The sequence below is a fragment of the Citrus sinensis genome, chromosome 7 (genome assembly GCF_022201045.2).
Source record: "Citrus sinensis cultivar Valencia sweet orange chromosome 7, DVS_A1.0, whole genome shotgun sequence".
Classification (NCBI taxonomy): domain Eukaryota; kingdom Viridiplantae; phylum Streptophyta; class Magnoliopsida; order Sapindales; family Rutaceae; genus Citrus; species Citrus sinensis.
In genome coordinates this window covers 21443683-21461044 of record NC_068562.1, presented here as the reverse complement: position 1 = coordinate 21461044, position 17362 = coordinate 21443683, and the positions used below count along the sequence as shown (strand labels likewise).

At 35.0% G+C, this 17362-nt stretch overlaps 3 protein-coding genes across 5 annotated transcripts; 1 reads left to right on the top strand and 2 right to left on the bottom strand.

Annotated features, from left to right (window-relative positions):
* Nucleotides 1–259: 259 nt before the first annotated feature.
* LOC102625379 (60S ribosomal protein L10) lies at nt 260–2258 on the top strand. Its single transcript, XM_006464901.3, has 4 exons — nt 260–428; nt 811–1312; nt 1665–1746; nt 1935–2258. The coding sequence occupies exons 1-4, from the start codon at nt 419–421 to the stop codon at nt 2001–2003; spliced, it is 663 nt and encodes a 220-aa protein (XP_006464964.1). The 5' UTR covers nt 260–418; the 3' UTR covers nt 2004–2258.
* Nucleotides 2259–2844: 586 nt separating this feature from the next.
* Nucleotides 2845–5985, bottom strand: LOC127898872 (uncharacterized). The gene is made up of 6 exons (XM_052431370.1): nt 5795–5985; nt 5068–5707; nt 4120–4944; nt 3652–4008; nt 3280–3567; nt 2845–3132 (listed from the first exon to the last, which is right to left on the bottom strand). The coding sequence occupies exons 1-6, from the start codon at nt 5983–5985 to the stop codon at nt 2845–2847; spliced, it is 2589 nt and encodes an 862-aa protein (XP_052287330.1).
* A 6290-nt stretch (nt 5986–12275) lies between these two features.
* Nucleotides 12276–16567, bottom strand: LOC102629607 (putative B3 domain-containing protein At5g58280). 3 transcript variants are annotated; one of them, XM_025094932.2, is made up of 7 exons: nt 16263–16567; nt 16072–16146; nt 15898–15996; nt 15697–15758; nt 15471–15597; nt 15125–15331; nt 12276–12852 (listed from the first exon to the last, which is right to left on the bottom strand). In XM_025094932.2, the coding sequence occupies exons 1-6, from the start codon at nt 16329–16331 to the stop codon at nt 15188–15190; spliced, it is 576 nt and encodes a 191-aa protein (XP_024950700.1). In that variant the 5' UTR covers nt 16332–16567; the 3' UTR covers nt 12276–12852; nt 15125–15187. The 3 variants fall into 3 exon arrangements, with proteins under 3 accessions (XP_024950700.1, XP_015384133.1, XP_024950699.1); XM_015528647.3 differs by having other exon boundaries at nt 15438–15597; nt 16263–16566; XM_025094931.2 differs by having other exon boundaries at nt 12276–15331; nt 15438–15597.
* Nucleotides 16568–17362: the final 795 nt, after the last annotated feature.

Here is a 17362-nt window from a genome sequence, read left to right as displayed (position 1 = left end):
TAAAATTTAATAAATTTTTAGTTGATTAATGTACGTTAATTTAATTGAAAATACACTCTATTTATCAATTAATTAATATTTTTTAATTAATAAATTTTACATATTTTACTATTAATTTATAAAGATTTTATTGTACTTCATGTTTTTTTTCAATTTATCGTTTTTGATAATATTGTACTTAATGTTTGAAAACAAAAAATGGGTGAAAAAGGGGAATTTGCAAAACTAAGTCGTGCAGACCCAAATATTTCTTATGGGCTAAGCTTTGAACTTGGACCAAAATCACGAAACATGACGGAAGCGCGGGCGTATTAGGGTTTGGGAAACACACCCACATATATACCAAAGCCATTTCTTTTTTCTCCCACTTTTCTTGGGTTTCTGGTTTAGTTGCTGAATACCTACCAGGGCTTTCGCCATGGGAAGAAGTAAGCACCCCTTCTCTCTTTCCTATTTCTTGTATCCTCTTCATGGATATTCAATGAACACTAATTGACGGATTCCGTATGTTATATGTTTGTTTTATTAATCTGAAATTTCTTCTTATTAATACTTTTGATTGATTGCTATAGCTATAAACCTTAAAAAATTTATTTGCATTTTTTAGATTGGTTTTTTTGCTTTTTCGTATTTAATTCTGGGATATCATGACTAGAGGCAGGTGTTGGTTCTTAAATAAAACTCATTTGGGTATCAATATCCGTATGTCATGTTATTGTTGCGTATCAAAACGGGGATTTAGGTTGTTTTTTGAGTTTTATGGGAGATTCACTAGTTTCAATGTTTAAAGGGGATTTTTTGTTATTACAGGACCTGCTAGGTGTTATCGCCAGATAAAAAATAAGCCGTATCCGAAATCACGCTTTTGTCGTGGTGTGCCTGATCCCAAGATCAGGATCTATGATGTTGGAATGAAGAAGAAAGGGGTTGATGAATTCCCTTTCTGTGTGCACTTGGTGTCTTGGGAAAAGGAGAACGTATCTAGTGAAGCTCTTGAGGCTGCTCGAATTGCTTGCAACAAATATATGGCCAAGTTTGCCGGGAAAGATGCTTTCCATTTGCGAGTCCGTGTTCACCCATTCCATGTCTTGCGTATCAACAAAATGCTTTCATGTGCTGGAGCTGATAGGCTTCAAACTGGTATGAGGGGTGCTTTCGGTAAACCACAGGGCACTTGTGCTAGAGTTGCCATTGGACAGGTCCTCCTGTCAGTTCGCTGCAAGGATAGCAATAGTCTTCATGCTCAAGAGGCTCTTCGTCGTGCAAAGTTCAAGTTTCCTGGTCGCCAAAAAATCATTGTCAGCAGAAAGTGGTATGTGGACTAATCTTATTTGTTAGGTTCCTGTAGATTTGTTTTTAATTGGTAGTTTATTTTGTTCAGCTTTTAACTAATCAAGGCAATCTATCTTGTAGTATTGTTTTACCACATCTCTCACTATATTTAGTTTGTGGTTTCCGCACCTCATCCGTTTTTCTTTCCTTTACGTTCAATCTACATTCAATTCTATTTTGTCATAGATCTCAGTACTTATAGATCTTATTTATCTCAGCCCACTTTGTGATGTTACAAATTTGCATCTTTTTAGTAATTAGTTCAAAAACTTTGACCTATGGATGTCCTTTTAATCAGTTTTTCGGATGCCATTGTTTTCATTCAATTACAGGGGTTTCACCAAGTTTAGCCGCAGTGATTATTTGAGGTTCAAGTCAGAGAACCGTATTGTGCCCGATGGTGTTAATGCAAAGGTTTGTCTTTCACTTTGTTGGTCCATGCTGTTGTGCCAATTTTAATTTAGTAATTATTGTGGTATTGCATATGAACTGTACCTTCACGGTAGATTGTAGGCGTGTTAGTTTTGGTCCTTTATTTTTTTCCTTCACTTGTCCTGTCACAAGATGAATGAACTTATTGACTCTAGCATTGGTTATTGCAGCTTCTTGGATGTCATGGACCCTTGGCGAGTCGCCAACCAGGAAGAGCTTTCTTACATGCCACAGCTTAGGATTTGTCGCCTGAGCACAACTTTTTGAGAGAATTTTCCAATTGTAGGCATTTAGTACTGTGTCAAGTACTTGTTGCAATGCTTATGTTATCTTTATTCCATTTTTTATCATACACTTGGATTTTTCACTTTTAAGTTTAAGCTAAGATTTCTGGCAATTGTAGTTTCTTTTGAACAAGTTTGAGAATACTGACATTTTGAAATGTTTTGTGCACATTACCTGATATTGATGGTATTCTGTTGTTTATGAGCAAATATTAATCGGGTAAAATGGCATGATCTATCCGATGCCACATGTACTGACTGAAAATTTACTCGAAATATTTGAGCCTTTTAGTTATATCCAGTTGGTTTGTTTTATCCCTAAAGCAGGATAGTTGGTATATCTGGTTTATGGTTAATCTGTCCTTAATTGGATTTTGATTATTTTAACGTCTTACCTAGGGATTTCTCCAAAATTATAGCATCAATAGTGGATTATTATGAACCATTTGATTTAAAATGAAACATCTTATCAGTTACTCGAGTTATAGATAATCCTTTAAATTTTAATTTAATTTAGAAATAACTGGTAGGTTCAAGAGACACAATTTTAAACACAAGTTTAGACACAATTTTATGACCATTGGATTAGAAATAATTGAGGGTTGAGATTAAATATGACATGCCTTTTTTAATTTTATAAATTAAATTTTGATTGCCCGTTCCTCTCTCTCATATAATGTATTTCCCCTTTTTCTTTTTAATTATTATGCATTCTTTCTCTTTTATAAACTTTTTGAGCTCGAAATATTTGTGCCTGTGGTATTTTTTTTTTGAATGAAAGTAATCATTTTATAAATCAAACAACACTGTTTAATACATTCAATATCTCGGCTGGAATGTGATCCAGCCAGACAGCTGAAGTATTTGCTACTATAGCAAGCTTTGCCAAGGAATGGGCACAAGTGTTACAGGTTCTTGGAATATGTCTGAACTTGACCTCTTTAAAGTCACGTCGTTTCTCCTGGATGTCTGAGATAACCCAACTTATACCTGTTCTACTGCCCTTGGTGTTGTTAAGTAAGTCCACCACTTCTTTGCAATCTGCCTCCATGATCAAAGCGGATAGAGAGAGTTCTTTTGCTACCTGCAAGCCCCACTCCATCGCTTCAGCTTCTGCAAAGCTCACTCCCTCCCTCAGTGGAACTTGCTTTGTGCCTACCGCCACTATCTTGCCACTTGGGTCTTTTATAACAGCTCTCAACCCTGCTACTTAGTCCCTGTTATTTATTACTGCATCCACATTAACCTTGAGGAAATTTCTAGGTGGGGGCTCCCACTTTTTCTGCACAATCCTTTTGACATTATGAATGTGAGATGCATCTGGTTTTCGAGCTCTATGGTATGCTTCTAGAAGTGATTCAGCCTTTGCTGCTAAGGCTCTTGGGTTTAACTTTTTTCTTTCGAAAATCCTTTTGTTTCTTGCAAACCATACTGCCCAACAGAAAGCTATTGCTTGCTCAGCCTCTGTTTTTCCCCAAGTGCTCCACACCTCATAGATGAATTCTAGAATATCATGATTCTAGGCATTTGGTATTTGGACTGAAGAAGTGGCATGATACCAGATTTTCCTTGCTGCTTTGCAATCCAAGAGTGCATGACTGACTGTCTCCACCTCCCTGTTGCACCCCTGGCATATTGGATCTTTCAAGCATTTCCTTTTCCAAAGATTTTCAGCCGTTGGCAATAAATTCCTAGCTGCCCTCCACATAAAAATTTTCATTTTTTCTGGTAACTCCACAAACCATACAACTTTCCATCTTTTAGAGTTTGATCCAGAGCTGCCAGGCTCATCAGGGGCTTTGAGTTTAAGGGCTATCTGATATCCGCTTCTTACTGAGTATTCTCCATGCTTGTCATAATGCCACAGCATCTCATCCACCTTCTGGCTTCTTGGAAGAGGAATTTTGATAATAGCCTCTGTATCTTCTTGCATAAAGTGTTGGTTCAGCTTTGCCACATTCTAGTTGTTTTCATCATCCATCAGCTCACCTACAGTTGTATTAATTGGCAAGGTTGGGGGGGAGATCGGTTTAAATGTGTCCGGTCTTGGTATCCAATTGTCTTTATACACCAAAATGTTACTGCCATTTCCAATATGCCACCGCGCTCCTTTTTGAATCACTTGCCGGCCCCATAAGATGCTTCTCCATATAAAAGATGGGTTGGAGCCAGGCTTTGCGTTTAAGAATGAGCAGCTTCTGAAGTATCTTGCCCGAAGAACTTTGGAAACCAGGGAGTTTGGGAATTGAATCAGCCGCCACCCTTGCTTTGCCACCATAGCTTGGTTAAAGCTTATGAAGTCTCGGAATCCCAATCCGCCTCTACTTTTTGCACAACTCAGTTTGTCCCATCGAGCCCAATGGATGCCCCGCTTGTCTTTTTTTGAACCCCACCAGAATTTTGCGATTTCACTCTGAATTTCCTCGCATAAGCCTTTAGGGAGCTTGAAGACACTCATGGCAAATGCAGGGACGGCTTGAGCAACAGCTTTTATAAGGATTTCTTTGCCTCCACTTGAAAACATTTTGTGCTGCCAATTATTAATCTTGCTTAAGACCTTTAGCTTGACTTCTCTAAAAAAGCTTGTCTTCTTCCTTCTTTTCATTGATGGGAGCCCTAAATATTTTTCATATTTGGAAACCACTTTGAGGTTGAAGATGTTTCTTATTGCTGCTTTCTGCTCCTCAGGAATATTGCCTCCAAAAAACATTGATGATTTATCAAAATTAAAGATTTGTCCCAACGCCTTTGCATATCTATCAAAAATTCCCTTCAGGTGCTTGCATTCAGTCACTGATGCAGCTGAGAAGACCAAGCTGTCATCCGCGAAAAGTAAATGGGATATTGTGACATCCTCCGCAAATCTTAGGCCGCTGATGCGTTTTTTCTTTTCTGCCTGTAACAACAAACTTGAGAAGACTTATGTACAGATGATGAACAAATATGGGGAGAGGAGACAGCCTTGCCTTAAGCCCCTCTCTGGATGAAAGAAACCTTTTGGGGTTCCATTAATGATTACTGAAAAAGAAACTGAAGTAATGCAGCCCATAATCAGTTCCAGCCACTTCCTTGAGAAACCAAGCTTCTTCATTGTTTGTTTCAGAAAAGACCATTCAACCCTATCATATGCTTTGCTGATGTCCAACTTTAATGCCACCAGCCCCTTCTTTTTTCCTTGACTATGTCTTATTTTATGGAGGCATTCATATCCAATAATCACATTATCAGAGATGAGTCTATTAGGTATAAATGCACTCTGAGTGGGGGAAATAATTTGCAAAAGGATTGGTTTTAGCCTATTTGCGATAGTCTTAGCTATTATCCTGTATATCACATTGCAAAGGCTAATTGGCCTAAACTCAGTAACCTTTTTTGGCTTGGCTGTTTTGGGGATTAAAGCAATAAATGTGTGGTTAAGGGCAGTTAAGTTACCTCCCTCGTTGAGGATGTGCATGCAAGTTCCTATCATGCTGCTCCGAACTGTCTGCCAATGCTTCTGGAAAAAAACAGCGGGCAAGCCGTCGGGGCCTGGAGCTTTAGTTGGGCTCATCTGATGCAAGGCTTCCACAATTTCTTCTTCAGTAAATGGCTCCTCCAGCTGGTGGTTCATACTTGTGGTCACCTTTGGACTAATTCCATCTAAAGCATCCTGAATTTGGCTGTGATTTGGACTGGATGTTGTGAATAGGTTCTAGAAATACTCACAAAATTCTTTCTGTACCTCCCCTTGGTCTTCCGTCCATTGCCTGTGAGAGTTTTCGATGCCCCAAATCTTATTTTTTCTCCTCCTTGCTGATGCCTTTGAGTGAAAATACTTGGTGTTTCTGTCACCTTCCTTTAACCATTCTGCTCTTGATCTCTGCCTCCAATAAATCTCCTCGTCCATCAACATGCCATTAATTTGATTTTCAATCCTTCTGATTTGATCTCCATCCATTCTCTGAGCACTGCCGTGCTTTGCATGATTGAGTTAGTTGATTAGCTGATCCTGCTTCTTTTTCCTATCCGCAAATTCAGTCTTACTCCAAATTTTAAGGTTGGCTAGAGTGTTTGTTGTAGCCTGTTGGAAATGCTTCACTGGATTTTCTTGAGCCCCTCTCCCCATGGAAGCCCATTCATTTCTCACAATGTTCTTACAAGCTTCATATGAGCTCCACATATCCTCGTAATGCTCTCTGTGGATTGATTTTTTGCCTTGACTCCGATCTTTTGTTCTCTCTCTAACTTCCATTAAGATTGGGCAGTGATCGGAGACCCAATTCACCAAATTCGTAGCTGCAATATCATGGAAATTTTCACTCCAGTCGTTGCTGCACAGAAACCTATCTAAGCGCTCCTCAATGAAGTGCTGGCCATACCTCATGTTTGACCACGTAAAAGGGTGCCCCCCTAAACCCCACATCGACTAGATTACAAGCCTGAACAGCCTCCCTGAACTTTACTACCATATCTATGTTTTTTTCCTTCCCCCCTGATTTTTCTTGTAAATTCAATATTTCGTTGAAATCACCGAAACAACACCAAGGGTAAGAGAATATACCTGCTAACCTCTTCAGCAAAGTCCAAGTGTGGTGTTTCTGGTTTGTTTCTGGGTGGCCATACACTCCGGTGCACCTCCATACCTTGCCATTTCCAGTTTTCACGAGTGCATCTATATGGTGTAAGCTGTAGGATTTTATCTCAACCTCAACATTCGATGTCCAAAATAAAGCTAGCCCTCCCCCTAATCCATTTCTGTCCACAGCAAAATGATTTTCGAAATTAAAGTGTTTATTTTCAAAGTTAACCTGCTTGGCCCTCATTTTTGTTTCACAGCAAAAGAAAATGTCTGGCCTATGCAGGTGGAGAATTTTTTTGATGGCTAATCTCGTTCGAGGCTTCCCCATACCTCAAACGTTCCAGCTTAGGAGCTTCATCTCTGCCGGCGGGGCTGGCCACCAGCTCCCACCGATTTGTTGTCTGCCATTTCCTCCAGTTCCATATCTGCATCATGCTCTTCGTCAACTAACTTTAGTTGGGTTTTTGCTCGGTGAAAGCTGAGAGCACAGCCACTGCTTGGCTGTTTTTGGGGACTAAGTCTTCTTTTCTTTTTATTTTCGGGACTGGGCGCTATTAATTCACAGTTGGGTCTTTTGGTGCACATAGGCCCTTTGACACTTATGGTGGAGGTCCTTTGGTTCCTGGCATGTAGTTTCCACTTTCTAGCTTTAGGTCTAATTTTTTCCTTGCTTGGCCCATTCACTACCTCATCCTCGTCTAATTTGGCTTCAGCAAAATTTTTCAGGTTGTCTTCTAAATTTGTTTCCCTCCAGTTTTCGTTTCTCGCCTGCATTTTCTTATTTCTGAAGTAGCTGTCATTGTCAATCACCTCCACTAGCATCTTACTTATGTCCTTTCCCCTACTCTGAGTCTCCACCTGCACTTTTTTCTGTCAGCTCTGGATCTATCATTGATGGCTCTTTGTCAGTTACTTGCCCCTAGTTTTTGCGTTTTGGGTTACCATCGTTTCCCTGTTCATTCTCTCCTTGGCTGTGGTTTAACCCCTGGTTGTTTATTGATATTGGCATTGGTGGGTTTTTTTGTGATTCTGGGTTGCTGACTGCAATGAAGCTTTCGTTAGCTTGGGCTTGCTCCCTATCACTCTTCTCATTCATTCTGTTTTGCTTCACCCTCTCTGCCTGTGATATTGCTCTCATCCATGCTCCGTAAGGAAGATCGTCTTTTGGCTGCCCTTTACACTTCAAACATTCTCTGAATTGGTGCCCAATGTGAGCACAGCAGAAGCAGAAGTCCGGCAATTTCTCATACAGAACGGGCATTGGAATTTTTACTTCACCTTCCTGTAGATAAACAACCTTTTTTAATGGATGTGTTATATTGATGGAAATTCGGGCTCGAGCAAATAGCCATATGCACTCCCGTTTCAACTTCCTCTACTTTCCCTAGCTTCTTCCCCAACTCCTGGATAGTCTCTCTATTCATGCACATGATAGGAATGTTATGTAGTTGAACCCAGAAAGATGAGTGCGCAAATGGTTGGTTTTTAATATCCCCTATGCCATCTGGTTCCGTAAGCACCAGTAATGCTCGATCGAAGTGTCATGGTCCCCCCATCAGCACTCTTTTCTTTTCCTCTTCTGAACCAAACTTAAACAAAAATTTGTTTTCCCCCATGCTTTCAATTTTAACCTCCTTTACTGTTCTCCAGGCATTTTGCATGGCCACTTTCAGCCTCTTTGTTCACTTTTCGCGTGAGTAAAACTTTTCCAACCAAGTAATTAGCAGCCTTTTTTCCCCCCTGGTCTTCATGCTTCCCATGAAAGTAACAATATCTTCCTCTTCTCCTTCTAGAGTTATTGCTTGGCATTTTCTAACCAGTTCCTCTGCATCCATCTTTAAAAAAAAAGAAATACCAACAATAATAGCACCTGCAAAACTATCTCCAACCTCTTTGAATGATCCGCAAAAATTTAAAGATAACAAAAGATGGAAGTAGCTGATAGTTAAAAGAAAAAATGAACAAGAAAAACGAAACACCCAATCAAGGGGTCGCCAAAAGATAAGCCATGACGGCTTCACACACCACTTTCATTCTAGTACTTTTTTCAGAGAAAAAAGTACTGTAGAAGAAAGGCAAAAACCACCTGGGTTGCTATTCGTGCCTGTGGTATTTAAAAGGCCTAAATACATTGAATTTCTTTGCAATACTTTGGCAAATGGGGGACACTGCTACCACGTCCAATGTCGTAGATTCCCATGTTCCACTTATCAGTAAATAACCCTATTTGTATTTGATCAGAATCATTGGTAAAGTATATGCAATTTCGTTTGCAGATAGACGAGGCCAATATTTCAATAGAAAAAGAAGAATTAAGACCAAGGAAGAGAGCTCTATTTCCCAAATCCTTAACCTTCGTCCATGTTTAATTCTTGAAGTCTAGCTCAAAAACTACAAACTCATGCTCTCTCTTTTTCACGACTAACTTTTTCACGATAAGGCCTAAATACATTGAATTTCTTTGTATTATTTTGGCTGCCGTAGAAACTGCATCATATCTCAGTATTGTAATTCACAAGTGCCTTATGCCTGGAAATTTCTTGTGTATAGTAAAAATTTTAAAAGGAAGGACCAAATTCAGCTGTTACAAAATAAAGTAGTTCATTTTTTACAAAATGATATTTTAATAATCAGACATACTCAATAAAAGAAAAAAAAAATTCCAAAGCACCAAGTGCAGAACCCAAAAAAAAAATGTATCTCATCAATAAAAGTGCTCCACTTCAAAATTTGACCATCAGCGAAGACGTTATCAACTTATTTTTACCTCCTTCATACGCCTACAAAAATTTCAAGATAAATTGTGTTAGCTAGTATATACCCAATAATAATGATTCAAAATAATAATTAATGCACAATTCATTCTATTTTTCTAAGGAATAAAAACGTGTTTTCTTAAAAAAAAAAAAGGACAAAAATATATATTTTTAACAAGATAAAACCATACATGCTCTAACAAACTACCTTCCTTCTACACTAACATTTTTCTATTACAATTAGCTAACAAACAGTGTTAGAAAAAAAAAAGTGATAAGAAATTGAACTCACACAATTTGCGCCCAGCATCACTATTCATAGCTTGATCCAATTTTGATTTCTCCTCAAGGCCTGCAATTTTGATGGAAACGGATTAACAACAACTAATAAGACAAGATGAAAAATTTGATAACGAAACAAAAAGAAAGGAATAAATAATTAGTACCTGGGTTATTTCACTCAATTTTCTTTCTTTTTGGATTCAAAGGACAAATTCGTTTATCATGTCCTGACTTGTCACGTAAGGCACAAAATCTTTTCTTCTTATTTTGGGATAACCCAATGCCACTTTTCAATCTGCCCTCTCTCTTTCTACCTTTAATTTGTGAAATATTAGGATCTAAAAGCAACATACCAGAGGATTGTGTATCAATAGTTCGATCATCTCTTTTTGGGGAGTCAATAGTTGTATGTTTAGTCAATAAAAATCATTACTGAGATTTCATAAGAATAAAATACTACTGAAAATAAAACGATTTATTAACGTTTTCTTTATTAGTCAATACAAAGATTCACTATAAAAGATAGCTTCAATTTTTGTTAATCAATCAAATTCCAAAATACCATATCAATTGTCTCATTTCCATCTTTTTTTTATCCATTTTTCGAAAGAATTCATTCATTATAGAAATCGAGCATTTGTGGTTACTAAAATGAATCTCATGAGTTTTATGTTTTTCATCAATTATAAGATAAATCATTATATATGAAGATTATTTTTTTTAACTTTTCACTCTATATAAGATGAAAATACAATTTGTCTATGAGTAATCAAATTTTTTTTAACAAGTGACTTATAAGAAAGAATTTATATGATGTAATTTTTATACCATTTATAAGTAAATAGTCTAATTAATTATATTTTGTAAGTATAAAGTGTTAAATAATCAGATTTTTGTGGCCTTTAATTGTTGTTTTTGTATTAGTTTCTTTTTCTTTCCAAGTTGTAAATCTCTCTCTCTCTCCTATTTAGCTGGTATGATTTCTTACTTTTTATCGAATTTAAATTATTTAACTAGTAAAGAGTTACCTACACAATAGACACTTTAATTTTTTATTTAATCTTATTTAATTATTGTAAACAGTAAAGTCCATCCAATGGGCTACATTAATGGCACCATTGATATTGGGATTTTTAAGCAGCATCATAAAGGAACCCTGTATTTAGGGAAAATTGAAAATGTTAAAAATTTATTGCAAGTGCAACTTGTTGCTTTTCTTTAATAGTGTGTTTACTTATGGATTGGAGAGTTGGAATTCGAAATGGAAATAGTTGATAGTGTTTACTTGTTAAAATAGAATGGAAAATGAAAATGAAATATTTTTTAAGATTAAGAAATTGAAGCTTGATTTTCATAGGGGTTGAGAATTAAGTTCCCACTAATTGTCATTTTACCTTATTTAAATTAAAAAAATTACAATTTTATTCTCATTAAAAATTATTATATTTTTATTTTATTGCTATTATTCTCGTTATTGCTATTGTTGTCAATAATAATAATAATATCAAGGGTAATTTATCGTCAGCCCCCAATTGTTTCGACATTTATCACCGCACACCCACATCTTTCGACCATGTGCATCGCGCCCCCATTTCCATCAATCTACCATTAACTAAACATAAAAGAAGGGTAAAATGATAATTTTGTATTATCAGCACGTGTTTGGTGTAATTAGATTAGGTTTCTTTATTATTGAAATTTTTCTGTAATCTGATGATGATTCAGTGTTTGATTTTCTTATTTCCCTTTGGAATCATGCTTTGTCTCTTATTTTGAAATTTATCGGTTTTACAATTTTGTTATGATAATGAAATTAAAAAAAATTGTTTCAATTCAATTTTAAAAAATATAAAAATGAATATCATTATAATAAATCTTTATTTCTTGATGTAAATTTTATAAGTTGTAAGGGATATTTTAGTATTTATATATTAATTCAATTCAAAACAAGGTAGTATGGTCTTTTAGGTTAATAGCAGTTGAATAGTTAGAATTAACCGATTTTTTTACGGAAATGAGGGCGCGGTGCACATGGTCGAAAGATGTGGGTGCACGGAGCTACTGTCGAAACAATTGGGGGCTGAAGATAAATTACCCTAATATCAATAATAATATTAATAGTAATAACAATGAATACAATATTAATAAAATAATCATTATTATTTTTATTATTATTACTATTGTTATTAACAATATTTTTTAAATAATAATGATCGCAATTATTAAATAAATAATAATAAAAATAATTAACTAAGGATATTTTAATAATTTAAATAATTAATTCCGATTCTTAGATAAACATATCAACGGGAATACTTGCTTTTTGCAATTTTTATAATTCAAGTATACAACTTATTTTGATTTTCATTCCTCATTCCCATTCTACCCCATTTCAATTCTAACTCATTTTAATTATTAATTGATTAATGCACCATCAGTGGATTTGATTTGTTGCCAACTATGAATTTTAATTTTTGGGTTGATTGCTAAGTTCTTATCTACATTTTAAGATATTTATTGATGCAGTATGAAAATGTTACAGAAAAAGCTGGTTGAATGTAAACTAATTTGAGAAATGATTATTAATTCAAAATCGGTTTGCGCAAAATGATGAGATTTTAAAAAAGATAATTGAACATCGGACAACTGAAGCGCTTGGCCAAATACCTTTTGTTAAATTTCCTCAAGAGCTAAAATCCCAATGCTTTGCTGATAAAAGAAAATGATGATTCAGCTGTTAAAAGTAGACAACTCCATTCATGCACACCATATGAAGATTCAGTAATAATTTATAATAATACAGATGGAGGAGAGTGCTTTACTTTGTAGATATGAAAAACAACAAAAGGAGCACAATCACAGGAGAAAGATCCAACTTCCCCCTTGTCTAATTTGTTTTCTTTCTAAATGACTTTGGGGTCTTCTGGGCACATTTATCCTTTTCTTCAACTGATACTACCTTTTCCTTTTTGGGTGCAGATCCAGACTCTTCTTCTGGTTCTGCAACCTTTGTTCCTCCACTCTCCATCATGTTTTGCCACTGGAGCTCTTGGGGACTTGATACTTCTTCATTCTCATGTTTACATTTTGGTTGGACGTCAAGCTCCATGCGTCTTGTTGTCTTTTTGGCTGTAGAAGTAAATCCATTGTCTATGGCATCTGCATCATGTTCTTGACTAGAAAGTGATGATGCCCTAATTACATATATCTGCAGTCGCACCAGAATTTATATGACTCTCTAATGTTAGAATAGTATGGTTAAACATAAACATTTTTATAAGCAGGGATGACCCATCAAGTTGGAGAGATCAAGACATCTTTTGTATATATCCTCAGATTATTTTTCAGTCATCCATGGCAGATTAGCCTTAGTAGAAAGGAATTATTAGCTGAATAGGAAAACCCTTTTTCTATTTCAGTAGCGTTATCTCATTGATCCTTAGGTAACTAGTGTTTAGATGAAGGATCCAAAAATGCGTCAAAACAGGATTTACTACAGAGATTGTGGTTTTGAATTAGCCAAAAAGTTAGTTTGTTCTATTCTTTTCCTTCATCTATTGTTCCAGCTATAGGTCCAAAGGAGAGTTTTAATGTCTCAATGTCAAAGTGGTATTACGAATTGACAATGGAAGATCAAGTGCAACAATGTAAGCACACTAAAATTTGATTGTTTGAAGAGCAACAACAAATCCTAGAAAGGATAAAAAAGCTAGGCCATTGTTTTCCTACAGATAAAGGGCCCAGGACTATGCAAGAGCCAGGGGAGAATTCCAATGCCCCAACCTGATAGAGCAGCAATTGCAGCTACCGAACATCAGGCTCCCACCTCTCCTGTACCAGTTGTGTTAAATGTTTAAAAAATCAAGAATGGAGAGGTTAGGCATGATAATAGTGGCAAGGGGTGTTTAGAGGTAGATATTTGAGCAATTTTCTCACTCTTACGAGAAGTTAGGCATGATAATAGTTGTAAGGGTGTTTTCAGGTGGACAATTGAGCAATTTTCTTACTCTTATGCTCTTTGTGCTTTGCAAGATCACCCAGCAACAAGAAATCAGTAGTAAACAAGAACATTAAACCCAACTTGAAAGATCCTTCAAGGTTAGATCTTGGCAGCGGCAAAACGGTTGGCCATTTTGTTAGCTGGTTGAAGACAATATCAAGTTGCACGACCAACTTATCACCAGCTATAGATTTTGCTATGGTATTTGAAGTAAATAGTGTGTCAGTTCTAAATAAATGGGTGTGGTATCAAAATTTAGAGAATGGTAGGAGAAAGGCTTGTGTTTTGCAGAGGTGAATCATGCCATGCTATGTCATCCTTCTGCCCATACTGTGTTTTCTGTCATGTCACTATGTGTCCCGGTATCAATGAAATGAAATTACCATTTTATCCCCTTGAAACTAAACACTGCCATGTTGTTTTTGGGTTGATCTTGTAAATAAAATGGCACGTTTCTTTTCAAAATTAAATTGCAGTACTAAGTTATGTTGTGTACTCATTTATTGGCTAATATCCTGTTGTGTCGGTTCAGGTCTCATGTTCAATAAACTTGGCTCAACCCAATCTGTTGATCATGCTTGTAGAGTGAAAATTTGTTCCACACTGAACAGTGTCAAGAGCAATGAAAAGCTAAACCAAACTTAATGGATATCTTATTGCTTAATATAAATTTGATTATTTTATAGAAAGATCTAAACTTTAGTTTACTTGTGCATCCCTAAATTCCCTAAGTCCAACCTGAAGGTTATAACTTAAAGATATAATGGATAGCCCAAGTCATTCAATCTATAGCAATTACAGAAGATAAAAAGAATAGAAAGAAGAAACACATGGTTTTATCTAAAAGTTTTGCTAAACATCTGAATAGAGTGGTAGCCTAATTTATCAATTCTACAACAAATTAAACTCAATACAATACACAAGTTTAACTACCTTGCATAATATCTTGATGAATTTAAAGAGTTTAATTTATCAGTTGTACAACAAATTAAACTCCATGCATGTACGAAGGCTTTTACTAAAACAGTAAAAGGTGGAATAAAAAAATCTGGAATGCTTTATGTTCCTATAAACTAGACAATCTCTGATAAAATATAACTTCTGCTAGGATATGACACAAAAACAATTGTAAATATAAGATAGTTAAACAGAAATTTGTATCTAAAGCGTCTGTTGCATACAAACTATGAATAAGAAGACAAATGCAAGAAAAAGAGTTTTAGAAAATGAACTGAGTTAGCCGCACAAAACAAAACCATTAGACCTCAGCTTACAAACAAAAATATAGCAAGTCAGGTTATATAAACTAAAATTTAGGAAATAATACCATAATGTCACATGCTTATATTTAAACTTGATGTGCTACATTGACTTCATTTATACTCCAAAGCAGCTTACAAATAAAAATCAGGTACAATAGCAAAAACAGAGCATTCAAGCTTATTTGGTTACTTGAAAATTATAAATATATAAACCGTACCTTAAACCTCTTTTGTTCAACCAATTCAAAAACCAAAGCATCACCATCATCCAACTTGTGATGTTATGCAAAAGCTCTCCACCCACCACTAAGCCCCTTTTTTGGCCCAATATAAACAGCCTCAAATTCCCTGCCATTTTCATCCTCTAGAACCATTTCTGTCACGGTTTTTGGAAGGTTTTGCTTGCAAAACTGATTAGGAAGCCCCTTGATTGAATGGAAAAGAATAACAAATGAATTAGTGAAATAAACCCAACTTATGCATTTTATTTTCAGCTAAATTGTTCATTTGAGCAAGTCAAACAAGGCTTACCAACCAAAAGCAACTATAAACATGAGACCTAACCATTGATTTAATAAAAGATGGATATCCAGATTGTAGGCTGCTTTGAAGTTGCTCCGCAGACTTCAACGCTCGAGCCCTTTCTTCGTAAGATGCCATTTTGACTTCTTCCAATGGCCTCGCAAGATAACTATATTATTTATATACCCATAGATTAGTCACTTAAATTAATAACTAAAATAGAAAACTGGTATTATTAACTCGACAAAAAGAAAATAAATCAATCAACCTCGCCCATGATGAAGAATTTGATCTTGACCTTTTCCGTAAAGGGGGAAGGTCTATGTCAAGCTGCAATGGAAGCAAAAAAAGAAATGATATCAATCTAGCAAGAACATATTGCAAAAGACCAACATCAACGGTATGTTATAAAACACTTTCAAATGCAAAGCATGTCCTAGTAAGATTGTTGTTTGATGAAAGAACTTACATCATCACGATAGGAAACGACAGAGTTACGAGCACGAGAAGAGCGCCTTGGTTCTACTATGCTAATAACACTCTCTGATTTGAATTTTGGAAGATGTCGCTGAAATTGTACAATTTTTAGTTCAACAATTAAATAATTAATAATTCGTTAGAAAAACAAAGATTGGAACAATACCTGGGCCTGTGGGGATTTTTTGACAGATTTTGAAAGCTGTGACAAAGTTTTCGAGATCTTTTCAATACCCAATTCCTGCAATTCAATGCAGTTTTGTCCATTCTTATTATTATTGTCAAGCTCAAGCATTCAAAACCAGAAAATTAAAAAGAAAAAAGAAAAAAGAAAGAAAACAAGCAACCGCACAAGACCTGTAATCTCTGACTGTTTTCTTCTAGTCTTTTCTTACGAGCCTCTTCGTAAGTGTTGGTCTTCGCCATATTTGAAGTTAATGTTCTCAGTCACCACACTGTTCGTCTCTTTCGGTTTTGAAATTCAAATGTCTTTTGCATCGTAGTAGGCGCCCAAATTCCTATTTTTCAAAATAATAATAAAGCTGCTAACTTGGGTTAAAGCCAACGAACAATAATTATTTATTTAAATGAATTTTTCATACACGATTTCGTCCCAGGAGGCATAATAATATTGTCCTGAGCGTTTAAGGGGGCATGTTTCATTGTTGTATTAGTGCTTAATTGGTTTAGTTTATCGAATGATTATAGATGTTTGTTTAACTCTATAATTTATTTTTTAATTTTTTATTGTTATTTAGTTGTTTTCTCAATAAAATTTTTAAGGCTTAAATAAGTTATTTTACTTTTATTAAGGCTCCATTTAGTATAATTTTTTAAATAAAATTTATTTAAGTAAAATTTTTATTAGTAGAATTTTTATAATTAAACTTTTATTAAAAAAATTGATTATTTGGTTGCTGATGAGAATTTCTATTAAAAATTATAAAATCATTTTAATAGACAAATATTGTAAAAGTTATGTTATAAATGGAAGACATAAAAATTATTAAATAAGTAAATAATATTTTAAATATTTTAATATTTAAAAAAAAATTTAACCTCTATTCTCAAAAACACAAAATTTGAGCTTTTGTTAGAAGAGGTAAAATAGTTTATTTAATCATCGAAAATTTTACTTTAAAAAAGCAAACAAATAATAACCAAAATTTTGAAAAGAGTTTATGAAATTAAATAAGTACTTATGACTATTAAATAAGACAACCAAGCATACACTAATAAAAACTCAAATTTTAGCTTTTTAAAAATAAAAGTTGGAGAATTTTTTAAAAAGTTCAATTGTCTAAAATTTTCATTGTTTAATTTACATTTTTATTTCATTCTTTGTATAACATAACTTTAAAAATTTATCAACTATAGTAATTTTATTTTTTTGAAGGATATTAAATTTATTTAATAATTTTTAATAAAAATTCTCATTGACAGCAAAACAATTAAAA